The sequence below is a fragment of the Pithys albifrons genome, chromosome Z, assembly GCF_047495875.1.
Source record: "Pithys albifrons albifrons isolate INPA30051 chromosome Z, PitAlb_v1, whole genome shotgun sequence".
Taxonomy (NCBI): domain Eukaryota; kingdom Metazoa; phylum Chordata; class Aves; order Passeriformes; family Thamnophilidae; genus Pithys; species Pithys albifrons.
The window spans coordinates 10105873-10121912 of record NC_092497.1 but is presented as its reverse complement, the minus strand read 5'-3'; the positions used below and the strand labels follow the sequence as shown (position 1 = coordinate 10121912).

The 16040-nt window shown below is 41.0% G+C and overlaps 1 protein-coding gene across 2 annotated transcripts in view; it reads right to left on the bottom strand.

Annotated features, from left to right (window-relative positions):
* Nucleotides 1-15347, bottom strand: part of LOC139685108 (protein unc-13 homolog B-like) — a 76758-nt gene extending 61411 nt beyond the window's left edge. For both annotated transcript variants that reach the window (XM_071581722.1, XM_071581723.1), the window contains exon 1: nucleotides 15119-15347. In XM_071581722.1, the coding sequence (XP_071437823.1) occupies nucleotides 15119-15140 (22 nt within the window). In that variant the 5' untranslated portion in view covers nucleotides 15141-15347. The remainder of the gene's footprint in view (nucleotides 1-15118) is intronic.
* Nucleotides 15348-16040: the final 693 nt, after the last annotated feature.

Sequence of the window (16040 nt, the reverse complement as noted above, 5' to 3'; positions counted from 1 at the left end):
ATGCCTCCAGCTGCCAAAGACTAAGGAAATATGCATAATGAAAGCCATATAATTGCACCAGAAGGCAGGAAAAGAGACAGACTGATAATGTATCAGGTCTGCTAGGAGCCAGTCTGAGTTGGTAAACTGACTTTGATGACAAAATGACAACAGTTCAACTAGTTTATAATATAAGGTTCGGGGAAGGGGGACAGAGGGAAGCCACAGAGCAAAGATAAAAATTATTAAAAAAACACACACAAAACAAACCCCCTTAAAATTAATTCAGAACCCAGATGAATGGACAAATTGGTTTCTTTGGGTTTGTGGGGTTTTATTTACTTATTTATTTTGAAAATAAAACCTCTTTACAGGATCACTTCTTTCAAGACACAGAGGACATGCAGCTGCTCAGACATTGTATGTACAGGTCAAAGCCACTTAAATTACTGGAATTGTGCCAGAGTTATTAGGTAAAATCACACAGCCTGGTCACAGAGGGGTAACAGCTACTTGAAGACACAAGTACTCTGGTACCAAAGAAGAAAGAGCAGAAATGACAGAATAAAATCACTTGTGTGTTTGGCTGATGTGTGCTTCTCTCCTGCCAGCAAAAACACTGAAGTCACCTGTACAGTCTCCCCAGTGACTCAGGTTTCTACACTCCCTGCTCAGAGTTAGTGTAAACAAGATGCACCCTGGAAAAAAAGTTGCTGACTAACCACACCAGAAATGATTGCCACCTAAGCACAGCCTTGGTCTGTTTTCTGGTAGTTTCGATTTAAGTTACAGGATTGTAAGCAATCAGCCAACTGGAACATGGCTAATTATCAAGCAGGACTGAGCACAAGCTTGTCCTGAAAGGCACAGAGCTAAAAAAATGATACTAACACATATAACAACTTCAGAAATCTAGCATTTTCACCAAAAGAGAAACAAAAAAATAAGCAATATCACATTTGTGGTGGATCCAGCAACTTTTATTTTCTGTTTTCTTTTTTTTCTTTTTTTTAAGCAAAAATATCCCACCATGCTACAGCAAATTATCAGCTTCCATGAAAAACAGCAACTGTATTTTCCACATCAAATGAAGAGGGATTTGTCTACTTTGAAAAAAAATAATTAAAATTTTAGTATTTATAATATTTTAGTAACGTAGATTTATGTTACTTAATAATTTCCTGGTTTGTCTTCACAAACCAGAGAAAAGATTAATATCTAGGAGACAGAAATAAGCTTGACTGCAAACATTAAGAAAGAGTAAAAGAACAGGTCAGGATATGAGTTATGGTGTAACTGCGTAAGATTCTCAGGGAGGAATAGGACACCTACTAGAACACTGCAAATTAATTCTTGGCAGTCTGACTTTAATTTCAGCATTCACAAACTGCTCAGACAACACTGGTTCCTGGAGTACACCCATAAATTGTAGAAACAGGGCAGATAGATTGCCACCAGCATCTGAAGGAGCTGTGTCTCACAAACACATTAGCATTTACCTGCCAATACTTTTGTGCCGACACATCATGACACAAAGAACTGCACCACAAGGAGGTCTTACTAATGACAAGGACTGAGCCCAAGACTGTTCTCCTGAAAGCCATGTTATTTGCATACATTTGGGCCTCAATAAAAAATAAAGTGAAATTCCACCAGGCTAAATGCCATAAAATCAAAATCATTAACTAAAATAAACAGCCTTAGCTAATAATTGAGTATGAGCAGGTTCCCTCATATGAAGGGGTTTTTATATTTTTTTATTATTAACAGTTATAACTAAGTAAGATGCTTTATCAAAATTTTACCTTAAAACACAATTTGTCTATAGGAAGTAGTTGTCAGAACAGTAATTTACATCACAATGAAGTTGGTGCTGTGAGGATCATTAAGACTGGAAGGGCTCTTTGGGACCACCAACTCTATGGCTGGTTGTCCCAACATCTGTGCCAGTTAAACTATTAAAAACCATTCCTACATCCCAGCCTACACTTTAATTAATGGTACACTTACACCTTCTATATCTTATGACAACACTATTCTCAATGTTTTTCCTCGCCTCAATGTTTTTCCTTGCCTCATGTTTAATTTCCTGGAGTTTTTAATAGGTACAAGTCACAGACATCAGCTTCTGTTTATCAGCACCACAGTGCAGTCACACAAGGACTCCCCAAGACCTCTCCTTTCACAAAGATTCATATTTTTCAGAAATGTTTGACATTCACCTATCAGTGTACAGCCCTCCCACATACTATCAACTCATTTTCATTATCACTCTTCTCAGGAGTTCTTCATGCATTATACTTAGCTGCATCCAGATTTATTATGCCATTAGGACTTGTCTTAACAAACAGCTTTGACACACACATTTCTACTTTTTTCTTGCCATGACACAAGTAGAAGACATCTAGCTGCTTCTCCCACTAGTTTTTGCAACGTTACTAGCTTCTGCTATAGCCAGCTCCTTACTTTACATATATTTTGCCAATTCCAATTTTCTTAAAAAAGTCTGCTATAGGATTTGTGAGATATCACTACTGAATAGATGCATGTTTTCATCTACCAACAAGAGACTATGCCAGCACAACCTTTTCACACACCCAAGCCACATTTTACAGCTGATGACCTTCTACATTGCTTTAACCTGTCTCTAAAATTTGTAACATTCTCTCTTAAAAGCGTATTTTAAACCTTGCATATTGTCACAATCTTGCCTGCTTTTGAAGTCAGAACCATATTTACCTACATCCATCACTCATCTCCATATTTTCTTGCCAATCCACATAAACCACATTTCCTGCCATGCAATTAGGTGATGCCAATGCTTGCTTACAAACTTCTGCTAACAGAGTACACATTTCAAGTGCTGCATAATTAAGCACTCTGGAATGTAGATTACAAGACTCGAATTCAAGGTATTAAAAATGTTGCTCACACCCCATATATCTGCATCATTTTCATTTTCAGTCTCATAAAAAACAATTTCTGCAGTCCAGGGACCATACCCAGCTTACCTTTACTCAACTCGGTGACTCTAAGCACAGAATTCTCATTTCTTCCTCTGTGTAAACTGGCTGTTTCTCCTTTTCCTGTGACCAAAGCACATTATGTTACCTGTTTTATTACCCTTCATAGGATGTCACCTTGTCTGCTGAGGTGGAAGTCACTGCCTCAGCCCAGGACTTCCTGATCCTCAAGACACACTTTCCTTTACAAATTGATTTTTTGCCCACACCTTTCAGAGATTCTCTGTTTGATCAGCATATCCTGACGCAATGATCAGGTGAATCATCAGCTCTGGGGTAATTTCCTAGGTGGAGCCTTTTCTGTTATTTGAGATGCTAATATTTACCCCTGTAGCTTCACTGAATTGCATGCTCTCCTCTCTATTCAAGCTCCTTGCTTCACTAAAAAGCTTCCTCAGTTTCTCTGGAGGCTCCACAGCTGCTAATCTATGTTTATCTGTTTACCTTAACCTAGTTTCAGTTGTGATCACTGAAATCAAGTTCAAGTCTAAGTCCAGCTTCCCTGAAGCACCTTCTGTGCCTCTCAAAGTCACATCACCCCATCAATTTTATGGCTTAAGCCACTGCTCGATGACAAAACTGCAAGATAACACAGCTCTCTATACCCAGCCATTACCAAGAGCATCCATCCTCTGGTGTGGGCAGTCAGTATTCCACAGTGACAATACCCAGAAATACTTGCCTCTAACCATATTATGAGACTTTTACCCACATTTAAATCCTGGACTACATGCAGTGTACTATCACAGCAAAATCTCTTATCAGCTCTTCCCAAAGCAATTTCAGCCCAGCTGGTTCTCTTTTATCCACACTAATGCCGCTTTACAATTTTGCATCACCAAAACACAGTGGAATTTTCCCATTCACCTCTATTCCTCTCTTTTCAAAGGAGGACATCCCCTCCAACATCTCTGTTCCACTCATAACCCTCACTCCTCGTGGCTCCAGCTAACCTTACAAGGGCTAGCTCTGAGAGCTACACAAGCAGCCGCCTTCCCATCACTTTAGCCAAAGCTCCACATTTTGCTTTGCAACACTAATGTGTTTGCACTCCTTCGGAAACAAACTCAACACTACTAACTTAAATGTTTTTAATTGTATCCTTTCTGTAACTGTTAGCACTTGTCATTTCCGGATCAGGTAATCCCTATTTCATCTCCAGCACCACCTCCAGCCTCTGTCCTCGTGTTCTGTGAGAAAAAGAAACATACAGTGCAGCCCCCAGCAAGCATGTACAGGGTTAACTCTGTCACATGCTGCTCTCCTTCAATCTTAAAAACATTTCTCCATCTTTTATTGAAGTATCAGATCTACACAAAATGGTAACTTCAAACTCAAGTTTACAAAAGAAGTCAAAGGTTTGTAGGTTGAGCTCTGTCAAACCCCACCGCTCCCACTTAACAAAAGTGCAACAAATATACTGATTTAACACTGCAATCCAATAGGTCATGGCACGTCTTGATCTTTTTTTAACTGTGGAAAAATATGTACACACTTCTCATTATAGTCAGATTAGTTGTAATACAACAACCACATGCCTCTACTCAAGTAACAGACATTACCAAACTCCATTTTTCCCAGTCCTTAAGAACTGGGTGGGCAAGGAATGCAACTTTCATAACAACTTCTCCAACCCAAGGAAAGGCACACCTTCTGCTGTTCTGATGCTGAAGCTAGAAAACCACTTCAGTATAAAAAGCATAAATCTGTCACATATGATGATAATCAACCTAAAGCTCCAAGAATTGTAGAAAATCCTTCCATTTTAGTTCAGAATCTGATTTTTTTTAAACTCTAGGTTGTTATATTAAAAAAATGATGTCCTACAGAGGGTCATATTAGATGATTACAACAATCCATTCTGGCCTTATAACTATGGAGTTTATAAGCAGTTAATCTCCTCAAAAAATCTCCTACTAAAATGGAGGATACACAGACTCCACTTACTTAATCAAAATCAAAATCTAATAGAATTCTGCATAAAGTTATACCAGGCAGCAAAGACTGAAATAAAACTACCATTTCATGTCCATTTTTCCCTCCCCACCAATCTATATCTGTTGCAAGCTAAATTCACATTACGCTCTTCAAGTTTATATTCAGATCAGGAGTTCAAGGTTGAGGGATGCTTGAACCAGAAAATAACAAGAATTTTGTTTAAAACCAAGACTTTATTAATCTAGGAAATTTTGGTAGGGTTAGAAATCCCAAATCCAAACCCAGAGGCAATCTCAGCTTTCTAGCAATTCATGGCCCCTCTGGCTCTCAAAGAGGAGACACACAAAGCATTCCTTTCACAGAGGCCAAATGGTCTTCTGAAGAACATCACCTGCTTGCCTTCAAAGAAGTCTTATGGTAAAGAATAACTCATGAAATTTCAAAGGTGAACAAAAGAGGAATGATTATTTTCTACATATGTGTAATTGTTTACTTGGTAGTCAAATTCCTCACCCAAAGCTGAAAAGCTGTCTCAGCATCATGTCAATTAGTGTCTGGTACTACTGGCCCTATAGGAAGGAACAGTTACTAAAGATTTCCAGAATAAGGGTTTGCAGGTCTCCAGTGTACAATTGCAGCCACAAGACTCCATAGAGACTTTGTCTGAAAAGGACGGTGGTTGTTGTACATGATGACTAAATGTGAATCACAGCAGGTACTGAAAATCTCAAGTCCCTGGACATTTTCTGAAAATTTGTTTTGAAGTTTATGCAAGTTCTTAGGAAAGGAAAATGTGTCTAAAGGTTTTCTCTTTAGAAATTTAAATATTTACATATTCATACATATTTTTTATTCATTGGAATCTGCTATGCTTGCTAAGCACAAATTCTCAGTTTACAACACAGCTTAAGTGAAATTTCTTCATGCTTTGCCTTTCCATCACTACCTGACTTACAGAACTGTTTTGAAATATCTTTAATACACATTTTAGAGCAATTAAAAAAAACAAACTCAAAACTCAAAGAACTCTGTTTGCACAGCAGTCTTCAAACAATTTGGTGAGGGATTTGCTGAAAAAAAGGCTCACAGTAAGTAACTTGCTCACGATTCTCAGGATGCCAACTACCAGTATGGCACAGAACAAAGCACACAGCTCCCCAGGCCTCCATCAGGTATCAAGTGGTACCCAAAAAATCAGATAGATCTATGTCAACTCCAAATACTATGGTAAGTCAAGAGAGGTGGCATGGGGAAAGCTCCATGAACACTGAGAGAGCAAGGCAGCTTTGTCAGCACACAAGCACCAAACCAGAGCCTGACCCTGGGGATTTGCTCTCTGTGCTGCCCACCCCACTGTCCAGCTCAAGGGCTGCCCTGGTACAGATGGGCAGAGGGAACACCTGGTGGCACAAAGTCACAAAAATGCCAGACAGGAGGACAACACATGGCAGATTTGCTACGATACAGAAGTAATTCAAGCAGCAAGCCTTGTCTGCAGGCCAACAAGCCACCTCCTGGGCCTAGAGCTTGGACAACAGCCCTACATCATCCTCCAGAACAGGTTCCAGGTGATACAGTTCCTTTATAGTTACAGTGGCCTATTCAGCGCCTACATCCTTGCCACAGAGACTGCAACACAGTGCTGCCATAAAAGCTAAAACACAAGTGAAAGGTTTAAATGGGCTACCACACTTAGATCCAGACTCAAACTCTTGTTCTCAGCAGATGCCAACCAAGACAAAAAGCAGGTTGGTTATAGATTGCAGACTTGATCTGAACAGAGTGGTGACCCAAAAAGTACTTTAAAAGTAATTTTTTTTTGTAAAGATGTTTCTTACGCTGAGTGCCTGAGCAGAGAAAATAACTTTTGAGTGTGCCAATACTTGAAAGTGTAATTCTGCAGTTATTTTATACCTAAAAAACAGGTCTCCATGGTGGAAATGCTGGAACCTGTCTAGCAGAGAATTTAGCTGTAAAGAATTAAGAGAGTTAAGTCACAGGAGCTTTAAGTAATAAGGTTAAAACCAGTATTCCTTAAAGGGACACTGTCAAGGCTTGAAGCCAAATTTAAAACTTGCCAACAGTTTTAGGCTAGAGATTATCTTGAACAAGACACCTCCTCTTATCCCTCATGAGCCAAGACATCCCAGTCCAATTCACTTTCAATTTATACAGGAGGTTCAGCTGCAAGGAAGAGCATCAGGAGTCTGAGGTGAGCACAAAGCTGTGGAAAAACCATACCTTCCTTATGTTCCTAAATGCTCCAACTGCTCAGATACAGGCAATTCAAGAGGGAACAAAGTATTTTTTTAAAATCCCTTTGTCACAACTTCTACCCCATGCACTCTGCCCAGAATGTTAAGACAGCAAAATAAAACTGTGCAAACAAAACAGGTGACATTTATTCACAACTCACAGTGCCTCAATTTACTTTTCACTCAGCATAGGATTTCCATGAACTGAAGATCTCTGAACATAAGCTTCCATACTGAATGCACATACCCAACTCCCTTACAGTTCTGTTCAGATTCCACACCAATCCATCTAACAAAAGGATGAACATACTCTCAGTATATACTCACAGCATGCCAGAGGGAACATAAACTCAGTCACAACCATTACTTGGCAGCATTCCCTTTAATTTTTAGGATGCCCTCACCTAGCAGTCAGACAGACAGAATACCTGCCAGTACTGTGCTCCAATTCCTTGCCACTTTCCACAACAGCAAGACATGAATCTATGCCATAACATGGTGCTTATCAAGTTCAACCAACACCAGTCAAAAGAATTCCTCAGCTGAAGACTTCTAACTTGACCTAACTTGATCCCCCAGCCACATGTGGTCTCTTGCATTTCACATTGCACAAGAAGGGAAAGGCCACCAATATTTGTAGGTACTCAGTGTGGTGTTTGTTATTTTGAATTGTAATTACTCAATTATTCAAAGTTCACAATGGGGAAAAAAACTTAAAAAGACAGTAAGGGATCTATTTTGAAAGGCTGGTGAAAGATTTGGATATCTCAGCTTTTTATAGTGCACGATGTAAATCCCACTTGCATCTTTTCATAATACTATCAAACCAGAGGTTTCTCAGTTTAACTTTCTGTTTTTAAAAATCTGGATTAAACTTGAAGCTTTCTTCCCAGTTGAACTAGACATACAGATGCACATAGTGTATTCCATAATCCATTTAACTGAAATCCATGTACTCACCACAGAAGACAGAATTACTCATACAAAGACAGTTAAACAGAGAAATGCTGGAGAGTTCATTCATATACCTACCAATACTTCTTCAGTTCTTTCAACACTTGTAAATATCATTTCAACTCAAAAACTGTTAAACAGAAGAACACATATTTTGCATCCACAATACTATTTCCCGCTAAAAACCAGTTATTTAAAAGTTACCTGCAGTATCTGTGATCAAATCAAACACAACATGGGCTGTCCAAAGACAATCCCTAGCGATACATAAGGGACATTTCAGAGGGATTTATCATCATAAAGTTGAGAGTAGTTATTATAAAATAGACTGACAAAAATAAATTCAAACCAAAACTGCCATAAGTAGGTGCAGGAATCATTTACAATGAGTTTTCCAGGAGCCAAAAAGCCACTACTACTCAAGCTGAATTCTATTCCACCCCAAAGAGCTACAAAGCCATAGTAAAATATACAAGAGATAGACAGTATAAACACAGGTTTGTGGCCTAAGATGTAGGAAGTTAAATGCAGGGAAAAGCACAAAAGTTAAATACAATAAAAAAAATCTTAATTAGAGAAAAATACACGGTCAAGGGTATTTCCCTCCTATCCCATCAGTTGACTTAACTGCTAAAGATGAAAAAGCGTTAGGCATCCAATAAATATTTGTCCCATGCTCAGGAAAAAGCAAGTACCTGTGAGATCAGGTACTTTCCAGCCCATAGGCAAGTGAAGATAATGCTAAACATCCAATATGCAAGTAATAAAAATCAGAAGATCTAGAAAACTGCTACTCACATGTCAGTGAAGTAGTCTGTAGCCCTGTGACTTTTTCTTTAAATGCATCTAGAGAGACTAGAAAAGAGGCTTCAAGAAGAGCAATGACACCCAAGGTGACACTCAAGAGAGCACTTGTAGGAAGTCAGGTAACTAAAGATCACTGAGCACTCCAGAGAAACCTCTGAAATGTCTAAGGAGTTAAAGTTCTGAAAAAAAGTGATGCCTACTATTCCGAACCAGTCTGGACAGACCTACCTAGCTGTACACACATAGAATTTTTGGAGACATGACTTACTAGTGTAGTGCAGTCTCACTACTGTAAAAAGACATAGTTTGACAGGAATCCAGTGCAACAGTAATGGTTAGCCATTTGAGAAACCGGTCATGGTCAGTGGGGTTTCCCATTCCAAATACCTGCCATGTTTTGCTCCTGCTCAGTTGGGCATTTGCCATTTACACAAAGCCAAGCAGGACACACAAGCAGTCAAGAGGCAAATAATAAAAGCAGTACTATGCATAGCAGCCTAGTCAAGTATAAAGAGGGCCCAAGAGAAAAGAAAATCCACACAAAATCCTGCTAAATGCAAAGAAATCTATCCAAACACCTAGGATATACCTACAGAATAGGAATCTGTATCACAGAAAGCATCTGCCAAATTTTACAGCTCACAGCATATAAGCAAAACATTATTTCAGCAAAGGCCTTGGCAAGGATCTCTAAAGCATGCTCAGATAAGCACAAGCTGAGAATACAAGTAAAACCCATTTTAGTTCTCCATTTAACAACAACAAGGTCAACACAACAGTATTAAATGCAATTTTCATTATACAGGAACTTTATAAATATGTCAGAAAACAAAGATGGCAAAGAAAAGCAAATTCAAATGTTAAAAAGAAACATTTCAAATCACACAGTCCAGAAATAAGAGGCAAGAACAGCAAGTTTCTTTCACACACTTCCACATCAAGGAAATGCCAGGAACTAACTAGTAAGCTTTAACCTGTGAAGGAAACCCTACACAATTTCACAGCAGCTCCCAATCTGTTTGCAAGACCACGCAGTGAATTATCAGAATGAAAAAGCAACAGAGCCAGAGTTACTAGGCACAACGCTCCAGTTTAAGCTCTCTTTGAAGAGTACTGGGAACAGTTTTCAACAAGTGATTAACATATTTTTCAAAACATCGTTTAAAATTTGATCATAAGGCATCAAAAATATGCAGGAAGAAATTTAGAAGGACATTTATAAGTGGATGATTTGCCATTGAACACAGGCATTTCACATGCCTTCCAGTCAAATACTTTAACCAAAGTCCTAGATTTAAAACAGCAGTGTAATTTCCTTTGACTTTACATGCCATTGTGTAAACAGCAACTAGCTCTCAGATTGTTACAGTTTAAAATTAGGTTCTCTGAGCATTTGGATTAAATAAATTCACTGCATATTGAAACAGAATGCTAGTAACAACCTCAGTAGGTTTGGCTTGGCAGATCCCAATCTCAAGGAGTCAACTCAGAGGACACCACAAGACCAAGAAGGAAGCAGATACTATTCAAATTCAGAAAGCATCTCTGTACATTTCCTTCATTCCACCAAGAAATACAGGGAGATTTCAAGTAGGTCAAAGTCTTTTAATACCTAAAAAGTAGACCCCTCACTATTTGTTGAAACTTTTCAGTAACAGTGCCCAAAGCTGAAGGAGCAAGGATTTGAAACAGTAAATTGAATGACCTCCTGTGGATCAAAAGCCAAATGTAGTTTGTAGGTTTTAAACATTACTATTATTTAACAACAGAAAAAGCTTAAAATATTAAAAGTTCTCTGCAACTAAGCCACCAACTAGGGCTTTGTAAACCTCAAACTTAACTCTCAACACAAAAATACTCATTTAGTGGAAAACACTTCTATCTTAGCCTTATTATCCAAATTTCAAATGCACTTCATTTTGTTTCAACATTGTGTACACTGGTAGCTTCCTCACTAAGTAGAGCTACAGAAATAAAGTTCATAATATTCACAAAGCAAATTCTAAATTAATAAATATAGGGTTTTAATACCCAAGCTATATAATATGTATGTCTGCTATCACTTACGATGTCCAATTCTGTTCTTTCCCACTTTGATCTACAAAAAGATGGGTAGGGTTTTCTCCAATTCTGCAATTATTTCTGAATACTGTCAAAATACAACAATGCAATTACCCAGTTGCTGAGTACTATTTGTAAGTGTGCAATGTGGGAAAACCTTCAACCCTGGGACAGAAAGCTGGAGACACTGCATTCAGCCTCACAAAGAACAACAAGGTAAGTTGTGGCTATTGAATCAGAGGGTGAAAAAATCCTGTAAAACAAAACTCCTGACACATGACTACTAAGCTACTAGATACAGGTATTTCTAAGTACTCTGCAAGATGAACATGTTTTTATTTCTATTATCATTAACACCCATTTTCATTTTCCTTCACTTCTTTCAGTTGGATGTCAACAGAGTTCAGTTTGGTGCACAGTAAGCGGAACTCAGATTTTGCTGGCAACATAGGGATGCACAGTTAAGTTTTCTGATCAGTATTGACACACTCCAAATGTTCTGACAAAAACGTCACAGATAACAAACTCTTGTAACTCTTCAGAGCAGCTGCAAGATAAACAGTAGGCAAAAAAAATAACATCCCTACCTCTAGACAGTGTCATTTCATACAGCAGTCAACAACTCAGAATCTCAAGAGTGCAAGGCCAGAAGAGTTCACCCACGTCAGTCTCTGGCAGCCAAGTCTCACACAGATACTGTAGATCAGTCCCCAAGATAAAATCACACTACACAAAAGCACTCTGCCCTCACGGGACTGACTAAGTCAGGTACTGTGCACAGGGATGAAGGAATAACCCCACTGCCAATATCCTTGGCAAAATAATTATGAGGAGGATAAGGTACGTCAAGCAGTTTGGAATACAACAACACTGAAGAAACAGCATAATCTGCTTTAAAGCAGAGAGGAGAAAAACTAGAAGAGAACCATCAGAGTCTTGGGACAACAAAAGCCAGGCACAAAGTCAGATGTCATAAAAGTGAGCAAGTGAAAGTGTGTCTTGCGACAATGATGCAAACAGAGCCCCTGACCAGGTGATCCGGCCTCAGCAGGGTCTTCCTTTGCTATGACCCCTTCAAGCTGTGCTGAGACAGCAGTTATTTCTACCTCTGAGTCAGAAGGAAGGAAAGATCAGAAGAAGATATTTTATTTAGCTGAGATGTGATGTAAAATCAAGAGCTCCAAGGGAAGGCCAAGGAAGTTAACAATGCAAGACTGATGGGGAAAACTAGACTGTCTCCCTGGGATTAGTTTTATTTAATATGCGCTATTTTCACAAATACAACACTAAATGCAAACTAATAAAGCAAACTGTGCCAAGAGGAGATTATCAGACATAATCCAGACACAGCTGCTCTAAACTGGAGTGTATGCAATCTCTTTTGCACTTAAGCAGTGGAATCAAAATACGAAGAAGTCTCCTAAAAGCCTCAATCATGTAATATTCAAGATTTCTTTTCTCCTTCAATTCACTTCCACTCTCTGCATATTTTCCTGCTTCAAAAGAATCCCTTAATTTGCTCCTACAATAGCCCATTACCACTGGCTTCCTACACAGGTCCTCTGAACACTTGCAGACAAGCCCGGACTCACAATTCCTCTGGCCTTTGTTTTTGTCAGGTACTTCCTACTTCGATGGCAGATACAGCTCAATGATTCCGGAAAAAAAACCAAACCAAAACAGAACAGAACAAAACACCAAAGTGACAAAGAAAAAACACAGCACAAAACAAAACAGCAAAGAGACAAAGAAAAAACACAGCACAGAACAAAACAGGAACAAATAAAACAAATAAAAACACAAATAAACAAAACACAAGAAAATAATACCTATTCCCCAAGAAGAAAAGTTAAGAGAAAGGTACAGCTAAACACTAGATCAAGAAGCCATGTGTGCTCACTGCTCTTTCAGGAACAAAGGCAGCACTCAGACATGTTTGGTGAGCACTGTTTTAGATTAGCCATTCATTAAAATACTACTAATGTGCGTAATTCAAGGGGGGTGGAAAATAAATCACTAAATTAAAACACTATCTTTCCGGCTGCCAGGCTTCTTGTGACGCTGACATTTAGGGGTTTTTCCACATTTCCCTTTATCTGTTAAACTGCAATCCAGATGCTGTTAACAGGGTCACAATTGCCTACATTTATTCCATGGGCTTTTTGTTGTCTTTCTGTTTTAACCTCAGATCTGCACCATCCAAACCCACGTTATTATGCAGTCTTAGGTGTACCATTTTTATGGGGGAAAAAATATCAGCTTTTTCAGCTTTCTTATTAAGAGCTCCCTGGTGTCTCAACCAGATCACTTCACTTCAGTGAAAAGGCAAAAATAATCAAGAAAAGTGCCACTTCCTGGGCTTTTTTTAAAGAAGTGATTGTTAATAGAGCCTTCTCCTTGCCCCAGAAGGTATTCTTCTATCTCAGTTCCAGGTATCTGTTTTGTTTTTCAGACTGCTCTACCTCAACACACTTCCATCTCATGTTTGATGTTTCCTACTTGTGAGATCTCATTAGCTCATCCTTTCAGCCATGGGTTTTTCAGAAAACATATTTCTTGTTTCTAAATTGACTACATTATATATTCTTATGATAAAGTTTTCAGTGTCATCTATTTAAATTAATGCTGATGTTTTCTACTGTCTTCACATAGCAGATGGAAATGAAAGATATAATATTCACAGGAAATCTCCATTACACACAGTGACCAGCCACCTCAACCTTCTTTAGCTCTTTATATACAACCAAAGAATAAATCAATCACAAGAGCACATCATTGCAGGCTGCTGAAATGTTTTGGTTCCAAAAACTCTACGGACCAAGAATAAACACCCTGAAAAGGGAAGACACTTTCAGCAACTCAATCATCCAGTTTATGTTCTTTCACCAGTCTTACTGCACGGTGTATGAATACAATTTAAACACAATGGGCTCCAAGTGGGAAGCTCAAAACCATATTTCTTTAAAGGACATCCTGAAAACACTTTGGGGATGAACCACCAAAGAGAAAAAAGAAACACCTGTAACATATAAGCATCCTTCAGCCAGTAAGAATCAGCTTTAAGGAAGAGATTTGGGCAAAACCTTCAAAATGGACAAGTCTGTGCTCCACAGTTCACACAGAAAAAGCATGTTTAAGACAAACTTCACACTTGTGCACCTCTCCTAAGTCCCTACACACAATGTATGTTTAATAAAAGCATTAAACTTTATTCAATAACACTCCCCAAGAGCAGTGCTCTCCCCAAAACAACGCACCTCAAATGATGCTCAGCTGGCACCTCATTAACACCATCACTGACACACGGATTTTGACTCGGAAAGGTGACAAGCAGCTGGATAAGGAGCTGCTATCAAATCAACCCGAAGAGCTGAACTATCAGCAGCACACCAGTGACAGGTTTTTGTTTTTTTTTCATACCTGGCAAAGGATCTGAGAACATTAAAACTACACTTTTAAGCCCCAGGGCACGGCTGGCGCTCGGGGACGCCCTGTGACCGCGGCGTTCAGCGCAGGGAGACATCCCAGCACCGCGAGTCATGGCAGATGGTTTTCCCCGAGGATCTTTTATTTGTCTAATTTATTTATTGGCATAAGGGAGCAAGAAATGGAAAACCGGAGACGGCGAGCAAGCCGCTAACACCACAGCCCACGGTGCAAAGAAAGTGCCGCAACCCGTGCAGGCAGGGGACGAGGCTCGATGGCAGGATGAACAGCCGACCAGGGATGTGTCTGAAGTAACAATGCAGGCTGCGCGGCGAGTGTGCAGAGCGGAGCAGCTTCTGCTCCTGCCAGCGCGGCTCCCTGGGCGGCCGCGATTCAACTCGTGTTCGAAACAACTCCCAAAGTCAAACACGGCCCCTCCCGGGGCTCCAGCTGCGGCCGCCGCGATCGCCGCTCCCGGACACGCACACGCACCCGCGCCCTCGCCCTCGTCATGCGGGCGCCGCCCGCCCCGGGAGCGCAGGTGGCGGTGGCGGCCGAGGCAGCCGCGCCGGGAGGCACCGGGAGGCTCCCGGCGGGCAGAGATCCGCTCCATCCAGCGCGAAGCCAAACCCTGCCCAGGCGTGACCCCCCCAGCCCGCGCCCTGCCCCGCTCACCTCGCACGCACAGCAGCGACATGGCGGCCCCGGCAGCCGCCCCCGGCTCTCCTCATGCCGCCCGCGGACACCGGGCGGCGGCAGCGCCTGAGCCGGGGCGGGTCCGCCCCGCCGGGGCAGGGCCGAGTGACGAGCGGGGCGGGGGGAGCTCCGGCCGCGGGGAGGCTGCGCTGGGGCAAGGGGGCTCCGGTGCTTCGGCTCTCCGGTAGTCTGGGGCTCTGGTTTTCCTTCCGGCTTTTGTCGCCTTTGCTTCGCTCCTGCACGGTGAGAGGGCTCGCTGCAGGAGAGGCGTGCCTGGTTGTGCCTTCGCGGGAGTGTTTTCACAGAGTTTACGAGTCCCGGTCCTTGCACAGGTTGCGGTTTTCTTCTGTAAGGATCACAGAACATCCTGAGCTAGAAGGGACACACAAGGATCATCGAGGCCTGACCCTGCACAGGACATCCCAAGAATCTCACCATGTGCCTGAGAGTGTTGTCCAAACACTTCTTGAGCTCTGTTAGGCTTAGTGCTCTGACCACTTCCTTAGGGAGCCTCTTCGGTGCTCAAACACCCTCTCAGTGAAGAACCTTTTCCTGATACGCAGCCTAAACCTCCACTGACAACTTCAGGCCATTCCCTTGGGTCCTGTCACTGGTCATCAGAGAGCAGAGATCAACATCTACCCCTCCTCTTCTCCTCGCTAGGAAGACTAAAGTGAGGTATCCCCTCAGTCTCCTTCAGGATGAATAAGCCACGAGTCCCCAGCTGCTCCTTTGTCTTCCCCTCTAGACCCTTCACCATCTCAGCTCATGCTGAAGAAGCTCAACTGATGCACAACAACAGTCATCTATAATCCCCCCATACAAAAAAGCGAAAACCAAAACACTTTGGGAAAAGCAGAAGCATCCTAAGTCCTCCCACAGTACCCTTCCAACTACAAAG